The sequence below is a fragment of the Poecile atricapillus genome, chromosome 28 (assembly GCF_030490865.1).
Source record: "Poecile atricapillus isolate bPoeAtr1 chromosome 28, bPoeAtr1.hap1, whole genome shotgun sequence".
Classification (NCBI taxonomy): domain Eukaryota; kingdom Metazoa; phylum Chordata; class Aves; order Passeriformes; family Paridae; genus Poecile; species Poecile atricapillus.
Window position 1 is genome coordinate 2351345 of NC_081276.1, and position 25799 is coordinate 2377143.

Genomic DNA, 25799 nt, shown 5'->3' on the forward strand with positions numbered 1-25799 from the left:
ATAATGAGGCAGGGAATGGTAAGCAGTTAATTAGCAATTAGAGAGGGAGAGGCAGAGATTTCTCCTCGCTGACCCGCTCATCCCAACTCATCCCGACATTCCCGGGGTGTGGGAATGGCTCCTGCCCACCCCTCTGTGATTCCCCAAAAAAATCTGTTCCCATGATGGAAAAAAGGGGGAAAATGGGGGGGGAAAAATGGGGGGAAACTGAGAGAGAATGGGGAAAAAATGGGGAAAAATGGGAAAAAAATTGGGAGAAAAATGGGGGGGAAATGGAAGAAAATGGGGGAAAAATGGGTGGGAAATGGAAGAAAATGGGGGAAAATGGGGAAAAAATGGGAGGAAAATGGAGAGAAAATGGGGGAAAATGGGAAAAAATTGGGAGAAAAATGGGGGGAAAATGGAGAGAAAATGGGGGAAAATGGGAAAAAATTGGGAGAAAAATGGGAGCAAAATGGGGGGAAATGGGACAAAAGGGAAAGAAATGGGAAAGAAATGGGAAAGAAATGGAGAAAAAATGAGAAAAAATGGGGGAAAAATGGGGGGAAATAGGGAAAAAATGAGGGGAAAATTGGGGAAAATTGGGAAAAAAATGGGGGGAAAATGAGGGAAAAAATGGGAAAACAATGGGAAAAAATGGGAAAAAAATCCAGCCACAATGCCAGGATAAATGGAATTCACCTCAAGCCATCCACGTGCAATTCCCACCGACATTCCCGAGCCAGCCCTTCAGTGTCAGTGCCCCACAGGGCTGCAGGGAAGGAATTTTTCCCCTAAAGCCACGGCTGCTCTCCCAGAGTAGGTGTTGCCCCGTGACTAATCCCTGGAAGCCACCCAGATCCATCAGCTGCTGATTCCAGCGTTGGATAAACGTGGAATTCTTTATTTCACCTCTGTGGAAATGTGGCTAATCCTGGCCACAGCCCCACGGAGTGAAGGTGCTGCTTGGCACAGCTGGAATATTGGATAAACTGGAATATTGGAATGTTGGTAAAGGGATTTGGATTGTGGCTCTGTTGGTGTAAATCCCCCCCAAATCCCGGGATTTTGCTGCCTTTCCCAGAAATGTGTTTGCAGCGAGGCCCTGTGGAGCAGTGACAGGCACGGAATGGGCTGTGGAGTCACCAAACTGGGATTCAGAGGAGGATTTCGGTTGGAAAATTGTTCCTGGATCATCAAATCCAAGCTGTGCCCAATGCCCACCTTGTCCCCAGCCCAGAGCTGCGAGTGCCACCTCCAGGGACTCCTGGGACACCTCCAGGGACTCCTGGGACACCTCCAGGGACTCCTGGGACACCTCCAGGGATTCCTGGGACACCTCCAGGGATTCCTGCGACTCCAAACCTCCCTGGCCAGCCCTTTCCAAGGCCTGGCCACCTCTTCCATGAGGAAATTCCTGCTGTTCTCCCACCTGCAGCTCCCTCAGGCTGTTCCCTCCTGTCCTGGTGTCCCCTGGGACCCCCCTGGCTGTCCCCTCCTGCCAGGGACGTGTGGAGATTGGGAATGTCCCCCCTGATCCTGCTTTTCTCCAGGCTGAGCCCCTTCACAGCTCCCCCAGGAATTCTCCAGTCTCTTCCCAGGAGTTCTCCAGACCCTTCCAGCTCCCCAAGGAATTCTCCAGACCATTTCCAGCTCCTTCATGAATTCTGCAAACTCTTCCCAGCTCCTTCACAAATTCTTCTGACCCTTCCCAGCTCCCTCAGGAATTCTCCAGACCATTCCCAGCTCCCCCAGGAATTCTCCAGACCATTTCCAGCTCCCTCAGGAATTCTGCAAACTCTTCCCAGCTCCTTCACAAATTCTTCTGACCCTTCCCAGCTCCCTCAGGAATTCTCCAGACCATTCCCAGCTCCCCCAGGAATTCTCCAGACCATTTCCAGCTCCCTCAGGAATTCTCCAGACCATTCCCAGCTCCCTCAGGAATTCTCCAGACCATTCCCAGCTCCCTCAGGAATTCTCCAGACCATTCCCAGCTCCCTCAGGAATTCTCCAGACCATTCCCAGCTCCTTCAGGAATTCTCCAGCCCCTTCCCAGCTCCTTTTCCTATTTTTTTAAGGGAAGAGGGATTGGCTGGGAGGAGCAGGGAATGCTCAGCTCAGGGATGCTGGAGCACCAGGAGCCAGCTGAGCTCAGTGGAACAGGATAAACTCGGGAGAGATAAAGACATATCTGGGATCACGCTGCCGCCTGTGCCAGAACGTCTGCTGGGAATGTCTGGATCGTGGATTTGTTTCCCAAAAAAAACCCCAGCGTGCTGCACAGCTCCAAGCTGATGGACAGACATTCCTGGTCTGGAAAACCATGGAATGCTTTGGGTTGGAAAAGTCCATCCAGTGTCACCCACACCTCCTATTCCCAACCTGGGACAATTCCCTGGCGTTCGAAGGGAAAGCAGCACCGGGATTTAAATTGGAAGGGAAAGCACGGGGAGAGGCCAGATCATCCTAAAAAAAGCCAATGGATCGGGATTCCATAACCCAAATGATGGGAATGCCAAGGTTTAATTGGGATCAGTGCAATTAAACCTGCCTGACACCGGTGGAATTCCGTGGATGCTCCCTCGTGGAATAGAGGGAAAAACAATTCCCAAGATTTCACCCAGGAGCTCCTTGGAAACGCTGCCAGATCCTGTGGATCCCTGGAAATGCAGCACCTGGAGCTTCCTGGATCCTGAACCCGGCAGAACCGCCAGGACCCCACGTAGGGACAGAATTCCCAAGCTGGAAACGCATCCAGCAATTCTCAGCCTGCCCAAAAGGTTTTGTTTTAATAAAAAAGGGAAATAAAGAGTCCCCCAGGCCTCCATTTCTTCTCCCTGGTAGAAAAGTTTGATGAAATTCCCAACATTTGTTTGGGAATTGCACCATAAATTCTCGGAGGAGCAGCCGGGCCACGTCAGGATTTATGGAGCATAAACACCGAGCTCTTGCCAGCAACAAAAAAAAATAAAAATGAAGCAACTCAGAGTGGAGGAAATGAAAAATAAAACAGCACAAAAAACCTCCCAAAAAAGAAGAGAAATCCAGAGAAATCCTCCTGCAGCTCCCGAGCTCGGGATGAGCTCTGGAGGGGACAAACCACACCAGGATTGTTTCAATCTCGTGCATTTTTCTAACAGCAGAGGAGGCAGAAATGGACAAAATGCCTCCAGGGCTGAAAAAAACAAAACTAAAAACCCTTTCCAAACTATTCTATAGATTTAAAAATAGATTTCTTTTTCATTCCCAGAGGGGACAAGTTGGGAATAAAACAAAAAAAAAAAGCTTTTTAGAGGGGGATGTTGAGAGTGTCCATCCCTGGCTGTCACCTGAGAGGGATCTGGGAATGCCAAGAGTGGGAATTTCCTTCCCTCTGGAATCAGGGCTCGTTTTCCTGCTCCTCCATTCCCATCAGGAGCGAGATTATTGTTCCAATAACTCTTTTCTCCCATTGCTTTCTGGAACATGAAAACAAAGGAGGTTTCTCAGCTTTTGGAAAGTCACTAAAAATCCATCTTGAAGCGGAAATTCGGGAATGTTTTCATCTCTACAGACCCAAGCCAGGCTGAAGTGGTTTAAAACTCCTTCTTGTCTGTCAGGAGAGGGGAAAAACCGCACGATAAACGATGAAAAAGCACAACCCTTAACTAAATTTCCTGTTTTGTGTCTCGGCGTTAACAGCGTGCCCGAATTTCCTCTTTTTTTTTTTTTTTTTTTATTATTTTTTTCTGTCCTTAACGTCACAGCCAATCCCTCCCCACCCATTCCACAAAAACCCCGAACTGCTGGAGATTCCAGCTCATTCCCAGGAAAAATCCAGCTCCTCACACCCCTTAAAACAAAGATTAAACCTCCCTCAGAGCCCCCACCAGCGAGAATTCACCCAATTCAACCAATTACTCCCCAAAATTAAACACACTTTTGCTTGGGGTGGTTTCTTAATTAATTCCTGGCTGCTCAGGTATTTTGGAGGAGGAAAAAAACGAAAAAAAAAGGAATTTTTTCCTTCTTTTTTTTTCCAGGATTGTGCAAGAATTTCATTTTTTTGGGGGGGAGTGGGGGAGAAGATGGAAACTGGAGAGCGTTTGCGAGCGAGTTTCACTTTCAGAAACTCCAAATGCCGCCGTGCTTTGGGGCACAATGGCTCGTTTGTCCCCTGGGTTTCCATCCAGGCCCTTTTTGGCACGACCCAGCGGCAGCAGATGATAACAGGAGGGACCAAAAGCAAGGCCTGGGCTCTGCCAGTTCTCTGAATCCCAGCAATTTATTGTCAAGTACAAATTAAGTGGGGAAATCTCGGACTAATTAATATTTAAGACAAAGCTCTTTCTCTCTCAGCTTTTGAGTTTTTTTGTTGGGTTTTGTTTTTTTTTTTTTTGTCTGAATGTGACAACGGGCAGGCAGGGAACTGGATTTATTTATGGTTTTAGTTCTGTTCCCTTTCCAGTTTGTGGAAAAGCCAGGGGAGAGGAAGATAAAGAAAAAAAAAAATCACCTGGCAACAGGTGAGACACCCTGAGCAGAGACCCTGGGGATGCTGCAGCTGGGAAATCCAGAATCTGGCTCCACAAAGAAGATTTTTGTGGATAAACCACTCCAGGAATTCCGGGATATTGGAATTAGAGGTTTCCACCACTTCAGGAATTCCAGGATATTGGAATTAGAGGTTTCCACCACTTCAGGAATTCCAGGATATTGGAATTAGAGGTTTCCACTGCTTCAGGAACCCCAGGATATTGGAATTAGAGGTTTCCACTGCTTCAGGAACCCCAGGATATTGGAATTAGAGGTTTCCACTGCTTCAGGAATTCCAGGATATTGGAATTAGAGGTTTCCACTGCTTCAGGAATTCCAGGATATTGGAATTAGAGGTTTCCACCTCAGAGCTCCACTGTGAGACCTTCACATCAAGGTCAGGTTGGAATTTTGGGGCTTGGAGCAACCTGTGGATAGTGGAAGATGTCCCTGCCTGTGACTGGATGGGTTTTAGGGTCCATCCAAGCCAAACCACCCCAGGATTTTTGGTGACCTCAACTCCTCTGATTTCTCATAAAAATGAGGAAATCAACACTGGTTCTACAGCCTCAAGCAGGTCCCTCACTTATCTCACATCAGCACACACACACCGTATTTTATAAATCACTTTTTCCCCCTCACTCTCTTTTTCCAGGCACAAGAATCCCCAAACAACCACAAAATTCCCCCTCTGATTTTCCAGGTTTTTCCAGCCCTTTTCCCCACAGCCTCTGGAAACTCTTCCAGAGCTGCACTGGGGGTTACAAATCCAACCAAACCATCCCATTTTTCCACCCTGAGCTCATTTTTAGGGCTGAAAAGGCAAGAAAATGATTTGTTTAAGCGCCAGCTCCAGCTCTGTGCTCGCCACCTCCTCCCAAACAGCTCCCCCCACCCGCTGGCCACTGGACAAGTGGCCACTTGGAGCCTTCCACGAACCAGAGCGTTCCCAGGGCGATTATTCCGGAGCTGGAGCTCATCCAGCCCCAGCTCTAACGGGGCAGCGACAGCCACAATCCCCTAAGAGCGAGGAAACTGCCGTAAAATCAGGAAACTGCCATCAAATCAGGAAACTGCCACCAAATCAGGAAACTGCCACCAAATCAGGAAACTGCCACCAAATCAGCTTTTTCCAAGAGTGTCCAGTTCCTCCGGAGCCAAGAGAAGCGGGGTCCCTCGTTAGGCTAACGAGCTCCGGGGCACGATGACAAGGCCGAGCTCCAGGGCACGAGGCTGATAAGGGGGATGAGAAGGGGACAGAGCTCCGTGTCCCCTGTCACACGCTCCCCTCCCGGCTCGGATCCCTGCTGTGCTCCCTTCAAACAGGGATCAACGTGCCCAGGGCAGCTCGGGATGCTTTCATTCCCTCCGGAACAGCGCATCCAGGGATGAGATGGGAACAGCGGGAAAACGGGAATGGGCACCAAAACTGTGTCAAGCGTGGCAGCCCCCCCGCCCCAGCAGCCACACAAAAGAGCCATTTCCATTCGTGTCACAGCCACAGATGGCAGGAGAAAACCTCTGGGACAATCAGCTCCGTTTAAATGTATTGATCCAGCTTTTTTTTGGGGTGGTTTGTGGGTTTTTTTGCCTGTTTTTCCCAGCAAAAGAAGGGGATGAATGGTGGCTACAGAGTCACAAATTCCCGTGGATTTGTTTTATGGTCACGGAGCTGAGCTGGGAGGTGAAGGATCTGCTCACCTGGCTGTGGATATCCCACAGGGCAGGGAGACAAAGACCTGTGGAACCCCCCAGGGGGGATGGAGGCCTGAGCTCAGCCCTGAGAAGCCACCGGGCTCCGAAAAGCTGAAGAAAACCAAGCAATCGCCTCCAAGGCCTGGAGTTTACTTGGATTAAATACTGACTTGCTGACTCCTGTGGTCTGTCACACACCAGATTTCTCTCCTGGGAGGAATCACCCCCATTGGACGGGTCCAGGGCAGCGTCACAAGGAGCTCACAAAGCTGGAGGGTACCAGTTTTCCCAAAAAAAAAACCCTATTTAGCCACAATAACTTCCTCCAAGCAGCAGCAGAGGTGTCTCAGAGCAGACACAGCTCCAGCCCAGCCCACCTGGCTTTGCTTTAAGGCCACACCTGACAGCCACAGCCCAGGATGGAGGCAAATCCCAGATTTGTACCCACAGCTCCAATCCCTGCTTCCCTGCACTTCCCCAACTCCTAAAGGACGCCCAGCTTCCCATTCCACACCTCTAATTGGAAGTGAGGAGCAGGAGACAGATTTCTCTCTCTCTCCCTTTGTCTGCGGCACCCACTTACCTCCTCTACACCTCAATAACACAAAACCCAGATCCTGCAGCCACCCCTCCTTTATGTAACCCACACAATTCCCCGAATCCTGCCTGGATCAGGCGGGATCCCAGCGCTGTCCTCTGCCAGCCACCGGCTCCTCTCCACACCAACCCACCCTCAACTCGCACGCGGGAAACAAACAAGGAAATTATGAGATGTTGGACGTTCTGCCGAGCTCCCAACCTCCTTTTTCACCCCAAAACAGGGTCTGCTTCACCATTAAAGTCACCCAACTTCCCAAGCAGCTGGCGCTGAACCGTGCCCCTCATCCATTCCGACTGTCCCTTGTCACCTCGGCCACCCAAAAATGCCCCTCAGCACCCCACCCCCGGCGCCAGCCATCGCCCCCTGCCCCCCAATCCGCTCAATTCCTCCACCTCAAAACCTGGAGACCCCCCAGAAATCCACCACAGCCCCCCTCTGTGCCCCCCGAACAGCCCCACGTCATCTCCTCGCTCCAAGCCTTGCACCGAAATCTCCCCCAGCGCTGTGACCCCCCCCGGGACCCCCGGAGCTGCTCACCCCAATCCCCCACCCTGGCCAGGCTCCAGCACCCCCCTCTGCCCCCCCAGGACCCCCAAACCCCCGGCCCAGCCTCCCCCAGACCTGCCCAGGGCTTCTCTTGTCCCACCCCTCTCCTGCCCAGCTCCCCCCGAGCCCCCCCGGTACCCCCAGCCCCTTCCCACCCCCCGATCCCCCCTCATCCTCCCCAAGGTCCCCCCTGTCCCCAGCCCTCCCTCAGCCCCCCGACCCCAGCCCCCTTCCAGCCCTGCCCGGGGCCCCCCACACCCCCCCAGAACCTCCCGCCGCCCTCCCCGGGCCCCCCGCCCCTCTCCCCCTGCCCGCACCCCCCTCACGCCCCCCGGAGCCCCCTCAAACCTCCCCGGGCGCCCCCGGCCCAGCCCCGCCGCCCCCCACGGGCGGAGAGGGGCCCCGGGCAGGGCCGCGCCGGGGCGGGAGCTCCGCCAAGCCGCGGCCTGAGCCAGCCGGGCGTCCCCCCCCGCTGTCCCCGGCCGTCCCGCCCCGCTCGCGGCGGCTCCTCACCGGTACCGGCGGGAGCGGGCGCGGCGGGCGCGGAGCGGAGCCGCCGCCTCAGACACCGCGCGGCGCAACGCACCCTGCTGGCCCGCGGGCGGCGCCGGCCCCGCCCCCCGCGCCTGACGGACAGCGCCCGCAGCCAATGGGAAAGCGCGGAGAGCGGCGCGCGGGGGGAGGTCCCGCCGGGGGGCGGGGCCGGGAGCGGCCGCCAAGTTCGGTTGCGGCGGCGGCGAGAAGGGAGGGCGGGGAGGGGGCGGGGCCGCCGGAGGAGCGGCGGGAGAAGTGACCAATCAGTGCGCGGGGCGGGAAACGGGGGTGTGGCTTCATAAACAGCTCATTAATATTAATGAGGTGGGAGGGGGCACGTGGCGGCCGGGGCGCGAGGCACCGGGAGGGGACACCCCGGGAGCACCGGGGATCCCCCGGTGTGTGGCGTCCCCTCCGTCCCCTGGTCCCTCCCCAAGGCCTCCCCGGGACCCCCGAGTCCGTGCTCCTCCGGAACCCTCGGTGCAGCCTGACCGGACCCCTGTGAGCCCCCGGAGCGTGGGGGTGCTGTGCCGCCCACCGCCCCCTCCTGCCCTGGGCAGCCCCGGGGGGACACGGGCGGGGGAGGGACCCCCGGGACACCCCCACACGCCGTGGCCCCACCCCACGGCACTGCACAGGTGAGGGGAGCAGGATGCGGGGGGATGCGGGACCGATCTCCTGGATGCTCCGCAGGGACCCCAGGAGCGGCCCCGCCGCAGGTTCGCCCCCCGTTTCCACCGGGACCCCCGAGCCCCGCGTGGCTGCGGGGAAAGGCTGCGGGTCCCACAGACCCCCTGTGTGACCCCACTGCGGGGCTTGGGGCACCCCAAATTCCCCAAACATCCCCGGGCACAGCCCTTCCCCTCCGGGCTCTGCCCAGCCCTGTGTGCCGGGGGTCTCAGCCCCGCTGTCCCCCCACCCTGGGGAGCCGCTGCCCCCTGGGAACCGAGGGGAAAATCCGTGGGGATGAATCAGCAGCGGGCGGGAGTCACGCTGGAGGAGCGGGGGGAGCGGAAATCACGCCCTGAATCGAGGCTTTGATTCCCCCCGCGGCCGCCACCGGCACCGGGCGAGCGCGGCCGGCGGGTCCCGGTGGTGCCTGGTCCCGGTGTCCCCTCGGGGGTCCCGGTGTGGGGACACAGCCGCGTCCCCGGGGCAGCAGCCATCGCTTCCCAGCGCAGCACGCACCATTCCAGCCGCGATCCCAGCAGGAATTGAGGTGGAGAAACGCCAAGCCCGGGCTGTCCCCACCGCGGCGGGGACGTGGCCCCGCGGCCGGGCACACACGGCACAGCCCTGGCCGGCGGCTTGAATTGGGCTGAAAACTCAATAATCCTGTTATCCTGATTTTCCCTTTAATCCAGTTTGCTCCCATATGTCCCGGCCCGCCGTGTCCTAATCCGCTTTTCCTGCAGATGGGCAGCGCCGGGCTCGGGGGAACCCCGAGGGGTGCCGGGGCCGCCGTGTCCCCCCCGCTCGGCGACACGAGGGGACAATATTCCCAATATTCCAGGCAGCACCCACGGCAGTGCGAGACACGATGCCAGGAGCCGCTTTGGGTCCCAAAATGCGGATTTGTGAAATCGATGGCCGCGGGATGCAGCCACGGAGGAGGGAGCGACGGGAACCGCGCCGCGGCTCATCCCAGCGCTCATCCCATGGCTCATCCCGCTAATTAACGCTCAGGAGCAGCTTTGTTTAAAGCCTGGACCCGGGGGAGGCTCCGGGCGCCCGGCGAGGATCCTCCCTCCCGGTCCTGCCCTGGTTTTTGGGAGCTCAGGGTGAGGTTTGGGAGGGCTGCAGGGACCCAGCGCTTCCCGGGAGAAGAATCCTGGAGGTCATTCCTGGGAGTATCCCGAGGGACACCCGGGGCTGCAGCAGGACCGCGGTGTCCCCTGACACGGCGGGCACAGGTCCCCATTGCGGGGGGACAGTGGGAGGGGACAGAGGGGACAGAGATGGGGAGTGGGAGAGCCGGGAATGGAGGGAAGCTGAGATTTTCCACCCCCGAGGTGTTGTGGAGCCTCTGGAAGCGCTCTGAGTTTTGGTTTGATGGTGCCACCCCAAATAGCTGAGAGTCCTGAGGGGTCGCAGCAGGTGGGGGCTGGCACCGAGTGTCCCCATGTCCCTGTCCCGCTGTCCCCCGGATCCGCCCAGGCCACAGAAGGGACACGGGGACAGGAGCGGTTCCCACGGGCAGTGCCAGGGAGCTGTGACATCCCTGCGGAGCTGGCACTGTCCCCACGGAGCTCAGAGCATCCCCCTCATGGATCTGTGACTGTCCCCACCCAGTCCTGACTGTCCCCACGGAGCCACGATGTCCTCACGGAGCCGTGGCTGTCCCCAGGGACCTCTGTGGCTTTCCACAGTGACATTGCCAGCCCCGACATTCCCGGGAGCTGTGACTGCTCCCACAGATCTGTGTTATCCCATGGATCCAGAGCCATCCCCAGGATCCACAACCATCCCCACGGATCCACAATCATCACCAGGATCCAGAACCATCCCCAGGATCCACAACCATCCCCGGGCATCCACAGCCATCCCCAGGATCCAGAACCATCCCCAGGGATCCAGAACCATCCCCAGGATCCAGAACCATCCCCATGGATCCAAAACCAACCCCAGGATCCAGAACCATTCCCATGGATCCACAGCCATCCCCAGGGATCCAAAACCAACCCCAGGATCCAGAGCCATCCCCATGGATCCAGAACCATCCCCATGGATCCAGAACCATCCCCAGGATCCACAACCATCCCCATGGATCCACAACCATCCCTGGGGATCCACGACCATCCTCACAGATCCAGAACCATCCCCATGGATCCACGACCATCCCCATGGGTCCACAACCATCCTCAGGATCCACAACCATCCCCATGGATCCAGAGCCGTCCCCAGGGATCCACAACCATCCCCAGGGATATATGAGCATATCCACAGATCCCTGCCATCCCACTGGATCCCTGCCATGCCCAGAGATCCATGCCATCCCCTCAGGTCTGTACCATCCCTGCAGATCCCTGTCATCCCTACAGATCCCTGTCATCCTCACGGCTCCGTGCCATCCCCTCGGATCCCTGACAATCCCCACGGATCCATGACGATCCCCACGGATCCACGACCATTCCCTGGAACCCCTGCGCATCCCCCGGAGCTGTGCCCTGGCCGGGCTCTCGGTGCCCTCGGCGGTCCCGTTCCCGCTCCCCCCGCCCGTTCCCGCTCCCCCCGCCCGTTCCCGCTCCCGGAGCCCACGCGGCTCCCGCGCCCGGGGAGCAGCGCTGGTTTCCATGGCAACGGGCGTGATGACGCACGCGCCGCGCTCCCGCCCCCTCCCCGCGGGAACGGCCGGGGACGGCGACACGCGGGAGCGCGCGCGGAACGGGGGACACACACCTGACACACACCTGGCACACACCTGGCACACACCTGGCACAGACCTGGCATGTGGGGCACACACCTGACACACAGCTGGCACACACCTGGCACACACCTGGCACACACCTGGCACACAGCTGGCACACACCTGGCACACACCTGGCACACAGCTGGCACACAGCTGGCATGTGGGGCACACACCTGACACACACCTGGCACACAGCTGGCACAGACCTGGCACACAGCTGGCATGTGGGGCACACACCTGGCACACGTCTGGCACACACCTGGCATGTGGGGGACACACTTGGCATGTGGGGCACACACCTGGCATGTGGAGGACACACCTGGCACACACCTGGCATGTGGGGCACACAGCTGGCACACACCTGACACACACCTGGCATGTGGGGCACACACCTGGCACACACCTGGCACACACCTGGCACACACCTGGCACACATCACACACCTGCAGACGTGTGTCTGTGGCCGTCCCACAGAGCCGTGATTGTCCCCAGGGTCGCGCAAACACTTCACACACAAATCACACACACACAGTGACAGAGCAGGGTGTCACACACAGATCAAACTCACACACACAAACACACAAACACATCACACACACAGATCACACTCACACACACAAACACACACACAAACACATCACATACACAAACACAGACCACAAACACACACACACACATCACAAACACACACATCACACTCACACACACAAACACACCACACACAAACACAGATCACAAACACACACAGATCTCACACACACACAAACACATCACACACAAACAGATCACACACACACACACAGATCACACACATAATGACAGAGCAGGGTGTCACAGACATACAGATCACACACACACACAAACACAGATCACACACACAGATCACACACAAACACATCACACACACACAGATCACACACAAACACAGATCACACACATAATGACAGAGCAGGGTGTCACAGACACACAGATCACAAACACACACAGATCACACACACAGATCACACACACACACACACACAGAGATCACAAACACACACACATAGATACACACATCACACACACACAGACACAGAGATCACACTCACACACACAAACACAGATCACACACACACAGATCTCACACACAAACACATCACACAAACACAGATCACACACACACAGATCTCACACACACACATAGACACACACACACACACACAAACACATCACACACACAGATCACACACACACAGATCACAAAAACACAGACTCACACACACAAACACATCACACACACACACACACACAGATCACAAAAACACAGACTCACACACACAAACACATCACACACACACACAGATCACACACACAAACACACACAGACACACACATACACACAGAGCACAAAAACACACAGACTCACACACACAAACACATCACACACACACAGAGACACACACACACACACAGATCACAAAAACACAGACTCACACACACAAACACATCACACACACACAGACACACACACACAGAGATCACAAAAACACAGACTCACACACACAAACACATCACACCTCTCTCCCCCCTTCCCGTGCCCCCCCCGTGGCCTCTCGCCCCGGCCGGGGGCGGCTCCGGGGACGGGGAGCGTTTCTCGTCTCTTTATTGAAGGAAGACTATTTCTAGAATAAAGGCTACATCGTCACTCCCCTCGTCCCCTGGGCCCTCAGATCCTCGTGTAAAAAGCCGGGGGGTGCGGGGAGCTGGGGGGGGGCTCGGCCTGCCCGGGGACCCCCCCTCGGGGACACCCCGGTGGCGGCGGGGGAAGGAGCGGGGCCGGAGCGAGGGGACAAACCTCGAGGGGACGAGGGGCTGGTGACAGCGCGGGGACCCCGCTCCGGCCGCGGGGGAACAAGCGGGGCTGCGCCAGAGCTGGAGGGTGCCGGGGGGTCCCGGGGGTGCGGGGCCAGGCCAGCCCGCGGGGAGGGGGCGCTGGGGACGGGGTGGCACTGGCCGCCAGCGGGGCACCGCTCCCGGTGGGGAGGGGGCAGCGGGGGGCGCGGGGGGCCCGGCCGGCTCTGGGGCCGGGGCTCTCCCGCCGGAGCTCACCAGGATTGTGCTGGGTCAGGACCTCCCATCGCGGACCCGATGCTTTGTGCTTGGGCTGGCGGCTCCGGCTGCGGCACCGGGGCTGGGGGGGACACGGGGTGAGGGGGGCCCGCGGCGCCGGGGTGGGGCTGGGGGCTCGGGGGTGGCACCACGATGGGGCTGGGGGGGGTCACGGTTCCGGGCTGGGGGCTCGGGGGGCCGCGGAGGCGGACGGAGCTCGGGGGGCTCGGGGGACACCAGGATGGGGCAGGGGGACCGGGGGACACCGGGCAGGGGGACACGGGCACCGCGCAGGGGCTGCCCCCGCCCCGGGTCTCTGCCCGCAGGAGCAGAGCGCTATGGCGTGGGGCTGGGGGCGCGGGGGAGGAGGGGGGGACCGGGACACGCGGGACTGTCCCCAAGGGTGACACCGCCACCCCCACGTGGCACCGTCCTTCCCTCCCACGAGGACCGAGGGCGGCCGGGCCCGGTGGCACCGGTTGTGCTGTGCGTGCCGGGGGCGCGCTCCGGCCGTGCCGGTGGCGAGTCCCCGTTCCTGCCGTGCCCGGGGCCGGGGTGGCCGCGTGTCCCTGGGCTCGGCCCCGTCTTCACCCCCGGCCCCGGGCACAGTCACAGTGATGGCACACGGAGGACGAGGGGACGGTCCCGCTGCGGTGCCACTGCCACGTCCAGCCGTGGGGGGGAGGAGGGTGCGGGGGGTATCCGGAGTGGGGAGGGGGGCGCGGGCCAGTCCGGGGCTCTACATGATGCTGCACTTCCCCTTGATTTTGTCTGTCCTCTTCTGCTTGCTGGAGCGCTTCCCGTCGATGGTGAGGCTGACGTTCCTCCTCTTCTCCAGGTTCAGCAGCTCCTGGAAGAGCTCCTTGACGTTGTAGTTCATCTTGGCCGAGGTCTCCATGAAGGCGCATTTCCACTCCTTGGCCATGGCCTCCCCCTCCCTGCTCTCCACCTCGCGCTGCGTCTCGTCGCACTTGTTGCCCACCAGCATGATGGGGATGCTCTCCACGCTGCCCTTGATCTGCACGATCTGCTGGTAGATGGGCTTCAGCTCCTCCAGCGACTGCTTGCTGGTGACCGAGAAGACCAGGATGAAGGCATGGCCCTTGGAGATGGACAGGCGCTGCATGGCCGGGAACTGGTGGCTGCCGGTGGTGTCGGTGATCTGCAGGGTGCACACGCTCTTGTCGCAGCTGATCACCTGCCGGTACGTGTCCTCGATGGTGGGGATGTAGGTGTCGCGGAAGGTCCCCTTGACGAAGCGCAGCACCAGCGAGCTCTTGCCCACGCCGCCGGCGCCGAACACCACCACGCGGTAATCGTTGCTCTGCTCCGGCATCTTGCCCCGCAGTCGCCGCCGCTGCGGGGGGACAGGGAGGTGTCACCACCCGAATCCAGTGGTTTGCCCCCACCCCCCGAGAGATGCAGCCCCGGCTGGGAGCTGGGCTCGCTGCCCTTGGGACGCCCTTGCCGGCCCGGGGTGCGGCCGCCTCGGTTATTTTTACCGGCTGCCCGCTGTGGCCATATGGCCGAGCGTGGCCACCGGCACCGCAGCTGCTGCCGAGGCTGCCGGGGGGGGTCGCTGGGCAGGGACCCCCCGAGCCCGCTCTGCAGGGCACTCACCGGCCCGGAGAGGTCACGGTGGCACCTGGAGCGCCCAGCTGGGCTCTCTGCCCAGGTTCGGAGGTGCCCTTTGGCACGCAGACTGTGCTGCTGTGTCCTGCCACCCCTGTCACTTGCTGTCACCCTGTCCCACGCCGTGTCACCCCCGTGCTCCGCTCCCACCCCACGGGTGTGCTGGGGAGCGGAGGGAAGGAGCGTGGCACAGCCGTGGGCTACGGGCGGTGGGCAGTGGGTCAGAGACCCCTCCTGGCCACCCTCACGCTGCCAAACCTCGGTGCCCACCCACAGGGGACAGCTGGACCTGGGCAGGGTCCCCAGTGCCCACCCACAGGGGACAGCTGGACCTGGGCAGGGTCCCCAGTGCCCACCCGCAGGGGACAGCTGGACCTGGGCAGGGTCCCCTGTGCCCACCCGCAGGGGACAGCTGGACCTGGGCAGGGTCCCCAATGCCCACCCACAGGGGACAGCTGGACCTGGGCAGGGTCCCCAGTGCCCACCCACAGGGGACAGCTGGACCTGGGCAGGGTCCCCTGTGCCCACCCGCAGGGGACAGCTGGACCTGGGCAGGGTCCCCAATGCCCACCCACAGGGGACAGCTGGACCTGGGCAGGGTCCCCAGTGCCCACCCACAGGGGACAGCTGGACCTGGGCAGGGTCCCCGGTGCCCCTCGAGTGCTGCAGCCCCGGGTGTGAAATGAGGGGGCAGCGCCGGTGCTGGGCCCTGCTCCGGTTCCCCCAGCGCAGAGCAGGGCTGGCAGCACCAGCTCTGTCCCAGGAGGGTCCCCAGGGCGTGTGGGACCCTCAGAGAGCCTTGGGGACATGAAACCCAGCACGGGACAGGGTTCCCAAAGGTGTCCAGTCACGGGATGAGTGGGAAGGAGGGGAGGGAAGGGGTCCTGAGCACTGCTGAAGGACTGTCCCCAGTCAGCTCCACTGCTGCCACCCCAGCTCAGGGAAGGGGGACACAAAGTGCCCCCGACAGCCCCGTGCTGGTGGCTGCCCTGGGCACGGCAGCTCCTCCTGCATCCCTGAGCATCTCCAGGGGAACCAGCCCCTTCCCACGACCGCTGCCTCCCCATCCCAGGCCACCGGGGGGGTCCGGACCTCACAAAGCAGCCCCAGAACCCCGAAATGTCCCCAAAGAGCAGAGCCAGGTGAGGCTGGGAGCTGGAGGAGCCCATCCCCGCAGCCTCGGGCAGCCAAGGAGCTCAGCCCATCGTGGGCTCCTTGGATCCCACCACGCTGGGAGCGTCACCAGCACCCGGGGGCTGGGGCTGGAGCGGGGGCCGGGGCTGAGCTGGCGCGTGGGAACGTCCAACCTCAGCTGGGGCTGGCAGTGGTCCCACCCTGTCCCACCTGTGCCATCCCACCTGTGTCACCTGCCTGTCCCACCTGTCCCATCCCACTTGTTCCACCTGTCCATGGCACCGCCAAAAGCGCCCCCGGCCCCACAGCCCCGCCATGGAGAGCTGAGGTGAGGGCTGGGCTGGACAGACCCCCACGGAACCCGGGGGGCTCTTTGGGGTGACCCCATGGTCTGTTGGCCCGACCCCAACAGTCCCTGGTACCCCCCCTCAGCTCGTGGGCAGGGACCCCCCGGGCCTGACCCTGCCGGGGGGCTCTGCACCCCCAAGACCCCCCAGCGCCCTCCCACTCGTGCCCCCAGCGCTGGGGGCGACAGCGGTGGGGAGCCGGGGGTCAGCACGGAGGGCAGGGGTGGGATGGGGAGCAGGGGAAGGGCAGGGGGAGGATGGAGGGGCAGGAGAAGGGGCTGGATGGAGGGATGGAGGGGCTGGATGGAGGGATGGAGGGGCAGGGAAGAGCAGGATGGAGGGATGGAGGGGCAGGGAAGGGCAGGATGGAGGGATGGAGGGGCAGGAGAAGGGGCAGGATGGAGGGGCAGGGAAGGGCAGGATGGAGGGATGGAGGGGCAGGATGGAGGGATGGAGGGGCAGGGAAGGGCAGGATGGAGGGGCAGGGAAGGGCAGGATGGAGGGATGGAGGGGCAGGAGAAGGGGCAGGATGGAGGGGCAGGGAAGGGCAGGATGGAGGGATGGAGGGGCAGGGAAGGGGCAGGATGGAGGGGCAGAGGAAGAGCAGGGTGAACGAGCATCCCGCTCAGGATGGAGATGGAGAGGCAGGGGAAGAGCAGGACACAGATGGAGGGGCAGGATGGAGATGGAGGAGCAGGAGAAGGGGCGGGAGGGACGAGCATCCCGCTCACGATGGAGACGGAGAGGCAGCAGAAGGGCACGGACAGATGGCGGGGCAGGGTCGCGGGTCCCCCCGCGCCGCTCCCCGCCCTTGCCGGCAGCACCCCCGGTCCCCGCGCCGGCCGCGCTCCCCCGGCCCCCGCCGCGCCGGTCGCATTGCGGTGCCCGCCGCCTCACCGTGTCCTGCCCGGGATCCGCCCTTGGCTGCGGGCGGCGCGGCGGCCTCAGCGCATGGCCCGGCCCGGGGCGGCCCCGGCCGGCTCGGCTCCGCTCCGCCCGGCTCGGCTCGGTGCGGCGGGGCTCGGCGGGGGCTGCGGCCGGTGCGGCGGGGCCGGTCGGGCTCGGCGGGCTCGGCTCGGCTCGGCTCGGTGCGGTGCGGCCGCCGCAGAGCCGATCCCGCCCCGCCGCCGGCCCCGCCCGCCGCGCCCGCCCCGCCCGGACCCCCGGGCCCGGCCCCGGGACGGGGAGGGGGACACACGGACAGCCATGGGGACACACGGACAGACATGGGGACACACGGACGGCGATCAGCGAGAACGGGGACACGCGGGCAGGGAGGGGGATGGAAACACAGACGGGAACGGGATGGGGACGCACGGAGACACAAACAGGGTGACACGGATAGGGACGGGTGGGGATGGGGACAGGGACACACGGATGGGAACACACGGAGAGAGATGGGGACACGTGGGGGTGAGGGTGGAGAGCCAGGCAGGGAGACACGGACAGGGACACACGGACAGGGACACATGGACAGGGACACTTGGGAATGGGGGACACATGGACAGGGACACTTGGGGACAGGGACACACGGACAGGGACACACGGACAGGGACACACGGACAGGGACACTTGGGGACGGGGACACACGGACAGGGACCCCACACGGACAGGGACACACGGACAGGGACACACGGACAGGGACCCCACACGGACAGGGACACTTGGGGATGGGGACACACGGACAGGGACCCCACACGGACAGGGACACACGGACAGGGACACACGGACAGGGACACATGGGAATGGGGGACACACGGACAGGGACACTTGGGAATGGGGGACACACGGACAGGGACACATGGGAATGGGGGACACACGGACAGGGACCCCACACGGACAGGGACACAATTGGGGACATGAATCCATATGAGGAGGGGCAGCCCAGGGACTTGTGGATGGGGACCGAGCCCCACAGGTGGTGACAGGGGACACAGGGACGGGACAGACGGATGCCAAGGTCCCAGCCAGGCAGGGCACGGCTGGCAGAGGGTGCCGTGAGCCCCAGTGGCATTGGGGGTGGCCTGGGCAGCGATGCCGGGCTTTGGGGACACAGAGGCCACGGTGCCACCCCAGCACAGGGCCTCTGTCACCAACTGGTGTCACTGCTCATGGCAGAGCCCCAAAACCCCAGAGGGGACACACGGGGGGTCCTGGTGGGGCTGTGGGACACTCAAGTGCTGCCTGAGCGGGAGCAGAAGAGCCGCAGGGTGACCATCCCCAGCTGTGTGTCCCAGAGGTGACAGAAGTGACTCCGGGGCTCCCGCGGTCCCTGCCACAGCCGGGCTCTGCTCCTGCCACTCCCGAGTGGTGGCAGCAATTAAAATCCGCAGCCTCTATTAATAAACAGCCGGCGGGCACCGGGCCACGCTGGCACCCACGCGTCCCCACGGGAACGGGGAGAACGACACGGGGACCTCGGCCAGCCCCGGGAGGTGACAATGGCCGGGGAGGGGTGGGGGGGTGGCAGCCTGAGCCCCCCGCGCCGCGCTCGGAGCCGGATACTCCTCGTTAGAGGGAATGAATGAGTTTTCCTTGCTCGTTTTCCTGCGGCTCCTCCTCGTTCCATTGAGCCGCAGCTCCCCGCCGGGCCTGACGCAACGGGGCGGCCGCTCACGCAGGGCTGAATCACGGCGCTGCCGAGCCGGGGCTGCTCGGGGGGTCCCGGCTCCCCTCCCCCGGGCTCGGCACGGCTCGGGGGGGTCCCGCCGGAGGGGTTTGGTTGCCCGGGGAGGGGGCTCAGCCCACGCCGGGGCCGGGCACGTGTGGCCGCCGCGTGAGCCGGACGCGGAGCAGCCACGGGGGACAGCAAATAAAAAAAAAAGCGAGTGACAGCGAGGGGAGAAGGGCAGGGAATTTATTGGGAGCAGCAGGGCCTCCTCCTCCTCCTCCTCCTGCCCGGAGCACGGGATGATCCTGTGGATGAACCCCCCCCAAAGGCGGTGGGATGAGGATGGGGGAGCTCAGCACCCCCAGGCGCTTCACAGCCCTCCCCGATCCCAAACCGCAGCAGGAGGAGGGTGCGAAGCGGAGGTGACAGCCCAACAGGGGACACTCAGCACCGTGTCACCTCTCCCCCTCATCCCCCCCAGGAGAGAGGTCACCCCTCAGGGGAGGTGACAGAGCCCTGAGGCTTTACCACGCCGAAGCAAATCACGTTCTCCTCATCCTGCTGGTTTGTGTCATGCCAGGCCCAAAATAACCTCCCTCCGCCTCGCCCCCCCTCTCCACTCCAGGTTTTCAAAGGAAGATTAATTGACTCGGGGATGTTGCAGCAATTAAACTAACGAGCCCCAGGATCTGTCAGATGATGCTCAGCTGCCTCCATATGCTGCAGCTGGGCCACCGCGGAGGCTCCGAGCCTCCTTCCCGCTGCCGGCACTGCGCCATCCTTATAATTCCATCAGCGCTTCCAGGAGCCCGGCGGAAGCTGCTGCAGGAGCGAAGGCTCCGGGTAATTAAAATGCAGCCCCTGCCTGAGCCAGGCTGTGTTTCACGGCTGGGGAGGAGCACATTCCCAGCTCCAGCCTCTGATCCCAGCTCCTTGCTCCCGAGGGTAAATCCGGCGGGATCGGCGGCTGCTGAGAGCTGCTCGTGTTTCCCAGCAGCGGCTCCGCTCCCCGCCAAGGGAGCCCATTCCATTCCTTTGGAAACCTGGAGGAGCCTCGGAGCAGCCCCTGATGGGAACTGCTCAGCCCCCAGGACTGCAGAGCACTGAAAACACCAGAGTTTGCCCCAAAATATCAGTGCTGGAAATCATTACTGCCCGTTTGCTGCGAGCTCATGGATCCCAGGTTCTGGGTAAAGCAAGGATCTGTTCCATCCCTGCAAGTGTCCAAGGCCAGGCTGGACAGGGTTTGGAGCAACCTGGGATAGTGGATGGGCTTTAAGGTCCCTCCCAACCCAAACCATCCTGGGATTCATCCTGATTTTCAGAGGTTTTCCTTAGGGAACGCTCAGCCTGTGGAGACCATGCTGAGAAGGAAGCAGGGTAGAGGCGCCCGGCCTCGTTTCTTCCATGAATCCCTGGGAAAGCTGAGCTCCCCGAGCTCCAGGTGGGCCACTGGAAGCTGTGTGGAGCCAGCAGGGCCCAGAAGGCTGGAGCCCCACAGGGATGTTATTTTTGGCAGCTCTTACAACCAGGTTTTGCTCCGAACTAAGCCGGCGAAAGCAGCTTAGCGCAGCCTGGCAATCCCTGCTCCCACCTGCTCTGCCTCCATTCCCGCTTGTTCCTCACCTCCTCGGAGCCCCCGCTGCAGGCTCCTGGCCCGAGGGGAAGGAGGGAGAGCGGGGTGGGCTCTGGGCAGTGCAGGAAGCCACAGGCACTGGAGGAGCTCCTGGAAGCACATTTCACCCAGATCCTTAACGTCTGTGTCCGCTAATCCCCGCAGTCCCTCGGGCAGGGACGATCCCTCGGGCTATTCCTCACTCTGAACACACGGGAAGAGTTTCTCCTCCTCCAGGTCCTCACGGAAACACCTCCAGGTCCTCACGGAAACACCGCCCGGCTCGGCCGTTCCAGCGGTGAAAGGGGCGGCTCCTCCCGGCGCCGGTGGGAGGGGAGAGGCGAGCTTTGCTCCCTCGGCTTCCCGAGGCTCACCAGGGGATGAGCACCAGCCCGGCCAGCGCGGCGTAGCCCAGCACCAGGCACAGCACCTTGAGCAGCCGGTGGCTCTTGTCCTCCAGCTCCTTGGCCAGGATCTCGAAGAAGGTGACGAAGAGGAAGGTGCCGCCGGCGACGCCCTGCAGCAGCAGGGACGCCACGCTGCCCGCGGCGTTGCGGCTGCTCTCGATGCCCATCCCGACGCCGATTCCCAGCGGGATCATCAGGCACACGGCCACCGCCAGCTTGGCCGCGTCCCTCAGCGCCAGCGAGGCCTTGGCCATGCTGATCCCCAAAGCCACGGCCACCAGCGTCTCGTGCACGGCCACTCCCAGGAACAAGCTGACCACTCTGCCGCCGTCCTCCTGCAGGCCCAGGGCCAGGCCCTCGAAGATGGAGTGGGTGCACAGGGCGAACACCAGCCCCAGCAGGCGCCGGGGGCCGCAGCGCGCCAGCTCCGGCAGCGCCAGGCCGTGCGAGCCGGGGCCGTGCTCCCCGTACGGGGCGCGCCCGCGGGACGGGCCCATGAACGGGCTCTCGTACTCGGAGTCGCTGCCCGCGTCCGAGCCGGCGTTGAAGGTCTCCAGGTCGATGAAGGAGGGTTTCTCCTTCTGGAAGGTCAGGAAGAGCTGGTCCACGAAGACTGACAGGAAGAAGCCGACCATCATGATGGTCTCGGCCACAGGGTAGTCCATGGTGACGTTGTTCTGCCTGAGCACCTCATCGAGCTGGAAGGGAGCAAAAGATCCAGCCCTTTATCCCTCTGGGGGGAACCATTCCCACAGATCCACAGTGAATCCATCCCCTTTATCCCTCTGGGGGGAACCATTCCCACAGATCCACAATGGATCCAGCCCTTTATCCCTCTGGGGGGAACCATTCCCACAGATCCACAATGGATCCAGCCCTTTATCCCTCTGGAAAGAAATATTCCCACAGATCCACAATGGATCCAGCCCTTCATCCCTCTGGAAAGAAACATTCCCACAGATCCACAATGGATCCAGCCCTTTATCCCTCTGGAAAGAAACATTCCCACAGATCCACAATGGATCCATCCCCTTCATCCCTCTGTAAAGAAACATTCCCACAGATCCACAATGGATCCAGCCCTTTATCCCTCTGGAGGGAACCATTCCCACAGATCCACAATGGATCCAGCCCTTTATCCCTCTGGAAAGAAACATTCCCACAGATCCACAATGGATCCAGCCCTTCATCCCTCTGGGGGGAACCATTCCCACAGATCCACAATGGATCCAGCCCTTCATCCCTCTGGAAAGAAACATTCCCACAGATCCACAGTGAATCCATCCCCTTTATCCCTCTGGAGGGAAACATTCCCACAGATCCACAATGGATCCAGCCCTTCATCCCTCTGGAAAGAAACATTCCCACAGATCCACAGTGAATCCATCCCCTTCATCCCTCTGGGGGGAACCATTCCCACAGATCCACAATGGATCCAGCCCTTTATCCCTCTGGAGGGAAACACTCCCACATGGACACAGTGAATCCATCTCTGTTCCTCTGGAGGGAACCATTCCCACAGACCCACAGTGGATCCATCCCCCTGTCCCTCTGCAGGGAGACATTCCCACACGGACACTCCATGGATCCGTGATGTACCTTGGCAGGGGACAGGGAATCCCTGCCTTGCTGTTTGATCCTCGCAGCCTCCTCTGCATCCCACAAATCCCCATGATTTCCATGGAGAGAAGCAGGAGCTGCCCTTCATGGACATGTCTGAGGCTGTTCCAGCAGGACACAGCCCCCTCACTCCCATTCCCACCCGGGATCCCGCAGGCTCAGCCATCCCCAATCCAGGATTTCAGCGGGACTCACCTTCCCTCTCACGGCGGGCAGGAGGGCGTTGAAGCAGGTGGCCAGGAAGACTCCGCCCCCGAAGGAATTCCAGAGGGCCAGGATCTTCCGGGAGCGCTGAGCCTTCTCGTAGTCAGCCTCGATGATCCTGACGGGCAGCAGGGCCCCGGCCAGCACCAGGACACAGATCCCCAGCAGACACAGCACCTTGGCCACCACGATCCTCATCCTGACAGGATTCCACACCTCTGGGTGTGCTCAGAGCAGGGACATCAGCCTGGACAGGGGTGGGAATAACACAGAGGTTTGTTTTTTTCCCCTTTAGGAGCCACAGAAAGCAGCAGGGAAAAGTTAAAAGTGTGTTCAAAAGGAATTTGAGAGCCCTGGAATTGTGGTCACTTCAAACCACCCTTCCCTGCAGGTCTTCGAGGCCAGGTTGGACACTGGGAAATCCCTGCCAGGGCCTCCCCGCACTCCCAGGGTGGAATTCCTTCCCAAATTTCCATCTGTCTCCTTCCCAAATTTCCATCTGTCTCCTTCCCAAAATCCCATCTGTCCCCTTCCCAAAATCCCATCTGTCCCCTTCCCAAAATCCCATCTGTCCCCTTCCCAAAATCCCATCTCACCCCTTCCCAAAATCCCATCTCTCCCCTTCCCAAAATCCCATCTCACCCCTTCCCAAAATCCCATCTCTCCCCTTCCCAAAATCCCATCTCTCCCCTTCCCAAAATCCCATCTCTCCCCTTCCCAAAATCCCACCTGTCCCCTTCCCAAAATCCCACCTGTCCCCTTCCCAAAATCCCATCTGTCCCCTTCCCAAAATCCCATCTCTCCCCTTCCCAAAATCCCATCTCTCCCCTTCCCAAAATCCCATCTCTCCCCTTCCCAAAATCCCACCTGTCCCCTTCCCAAAATCCCATCTCTCCCCTTCCCAAAATCCCACCTATCCCAGCCCTGTGGCCCATTCCCCATCTCCTGCCAGCCCAGGCCCCGTGCCACGTCCCTCTTTAAGGGACATCAAGGGACAAAGAGAGGAATTCAGAACCCATCAGGTGACACTGACTCACTCCAGGTCTGGCCAAGCCCAAAATCTGGGCCCAGGCACCACCCACGGCAGTGCCAGGGCAGAGGGAAGGGATCAAATCCTCCTTTCCCACAGCTCACACCTCTGGAACGCACCTGGCTCCCCACAGAAACCCTTAAACCTCTTTTTTTCCCCCATTTTTCACCCAAACCAGCCCCTTCCAAAGCCTCGAGTTGAGGCAGAGCAGCCACATCCAGCATCCCTGAATGGATGGAGGGAAAGGAAGCTCCAGGAACACCTGGAACACCCCAGGAACTCCTCACCTGCTCCTCCTGCACACCTGGGCTGCGTCCCCAGCCCCAAAACCGCTGCACCAAGGGATTGACTCAGCTCCTGCTCGGATTAGTGGCTCATAATGAAGCATCCAAGCGATGAAAAATATTATATAATTCAGGCAGGGCTCTGTGGGAGGAAAAACAAAAGGGGTTCCTCATCCGTGAGCCTCTAAATGCCAGGGATTCTGTTAAAAACCGGCCCTTTCAAGCCTTGGAGATTGTCCCATCACTTTAAAAAAGGGGGTGATGGGGAAGGGGCTCCTGGAAAGGGGGCAGAGATGAGGGGAGGGGGCTCAGGGCTGCTGGGAGGGGGGTGAGCAGCTCCAATGGCGAGAGTTCAGCTGGGGAGACCCTCAGAGGGGGCCGGGGTCTGCCCTGAGCCCTCCAAGGTGGGGAGAGAACCCAGCTCCAGCCGCTCCCAGGCAGATGGAGCCCAGCCCGAGCCCCTCATGGTGGGGAAGGGGCCCAGCCCCAGCCCCTCATGGCGAGAAACCCCTCACAGGAGCTTGGGCTCCGCCGCCATCCCCTCACACCCAGAGCGGCCGAGCCCCAACCCCTCAACACAAGGTTGGGGTCCAGCCCCTCACACAGGGGGCCGCTCTCCCGGCCCTGTCCCCCCTCCCAGCCCCGCTGCGACCCCCGGTTCCCCTCCCCGGCCCCGCCATCCCCTCACGACCCCCTCGCCCCCGTTACCCCGGCAACCGCCCCCCCCTCCACTCACGGCCGGCCCCGCTCGCTCCCGGCCCGGCCGCCCCGCACGCGCCCGCCCACGGCGCCCTCCCATTGGCTGAGGCGGAAAAGCCGATTTCTGATTGGCCGCCCGAGCTGTCAATCAGCACGGCCACGCTGAGGTAGCGGGGAAGCGGCGATTGAGGTCCGCGGGAAACGCGTCCCGCAGCGCTGGGTTCCGGGGATCGCCGGGAAAAACGGGAATGGGAAAAACGGGAAAAACGGGAAAAATGGGAAAAAACGGGAAAAACGGGAACGCCGGGAATGGGAAAACCCTGGAACAGCGTCCCCGACACCCACACCACCTCCTCCTGCCGCTCTGTGATCAAACCGCGCCAATGGCAGCTGCAGGGAGAGCTGAGGCCCACCTGAAAATTCCATAAAATTCCATAAAATTCCGTAAAATTCCATAAAATTCCCGCTTTTTTCTTTTCGCTGTCAGCTCCCAGAGGAGCCAGGACTTTCTGGGAAATTCTATCACTTCATCTTGGAGCTCAGGGCCAGGCAAATCCTCTGGAATCAGGAGCCGCTCCAGGTAAAGCAGGAGAAATTCCCTGGAAAACCTCGCCTGGAATTCAGGGCTGGAAAAACCCAAAAAAGGTGGAAAAACACCAAAAAAAAAAACCGAGACAGGAAAAAAAGGAGGAAGGTGAAGGAAAGGAAATAAAATGAGCCCAAAACAGAGGGAAAACGGCTCCGTGGTTTCCGTATTTTTGGATAATTCCAGAATATTTTCCTTTCCAGCCTCAAATTCCTTCGGCTACAAAAAAAAGAAAAATAAAAAGGGATTCAGGGAAGGAGAAA

The 25799-nt window shown here is 60.6% G+C and overlaps 3 protein-coding genes across 4 annotated transcripts in view; all 3 read right to left on the minus strand.

The window, feature by feature from the left end:
* The window catches only part of GNG7 (G protein subunit gamma 7), a 49225-nt gene extending 41265 nt beyond the window's left edge, over positions 1-7960 (minus strand). Inside the window, exon 1 of the mRNA XM_058858467.1 lies at positions 7850-7960. The gene's annotated coding sequence lies outside the window, so the exon portion shown is untranslated. The remainder of the gene's footprint in view (positions 1-7849) is intronic.
* Positions 7961-14064: 6104 nt separating this feature from the next.
* DIRAS1 (DIRAS family GTPase 1) lies at positions 14065-17501 on the minus strand. Its single transcript, XM_058858461.1, has 2 exons — positions 17378-17501; positions 14065-14724 (listed from the first exon to the last, which is right to left on the minus strand). The coding sequence occupies exon 2, from the start codon at positions 14701-14703 to the stop codon at positions 14107-14109; it is 597 nt and encodes a 198-aa protein (XP_058714444.1). The 5' UTR covers positions 14704-14724; positions 17378-17501; the 3' UTR covers positions 14065-14106.
* Positions 17502-20962: 3461 nt separating this feature from the next.
* On the minus strand, positions 20963-25735 carry SLC39A3 (solute carrier family 39 member 3). Of its 2 annotated transcripts, none has more exons than XM_058858440.1 (4): positions 25364-25735; positions 24255-24393; positions 22929-23184; positions 20963-21811 (listed from the first exon to the last, which is right to left on the minus strand). In XM_058858440.1, the coding sequence occupies exons 3-4, from the start codon at positions 23133-23135 to the stop codon at positions 21077-21079; spliced, it is 942 nt and encodes a 313-aa protein (XP_058714423.1). In that variant the 5' UTR covers positions 23136-23184; positions 24255-24393; positions 25364-25735; the 3' UTR covers positions 20963-21076. The 2 variants fall into 2 exon arrangements, with proteins under 2 accessions (XP_058714423.1, XP_058714422.1); XM_058858439.1 differs by lacking the exon at positions 25364-25735 and adding an exon at positions 24988-25044.
* Positions 25736-25799: the final 64 nt, after the last annotated feature.

Excerpts from the sequence above, each read along its gene's own strand:
- DIRAS1 (XM_058858461.1), bottom strand. The coding sequence starts at position 14,703 with ATGCCGGAGCAGAGCAACGATTACCGCGTGGTGGTGTTCGGCGCCGGC.
- SLC39A3 (XM_058858440.1), bottom strand. The coding sequence starts at position 23,135 with ATGAGGATCGTGGTGGCCAAGGTGCTGTGTCTGCTGGGGATCTGTGTC. Across the intron at positions 21,812-22,928 it reads TGCCCGCCGTGAGAGGGAAG|CTCGATGAGGTGCTCAGGCA; the intron begins GTGAGTCCCGCT and ends GCTCCCTTCCAG.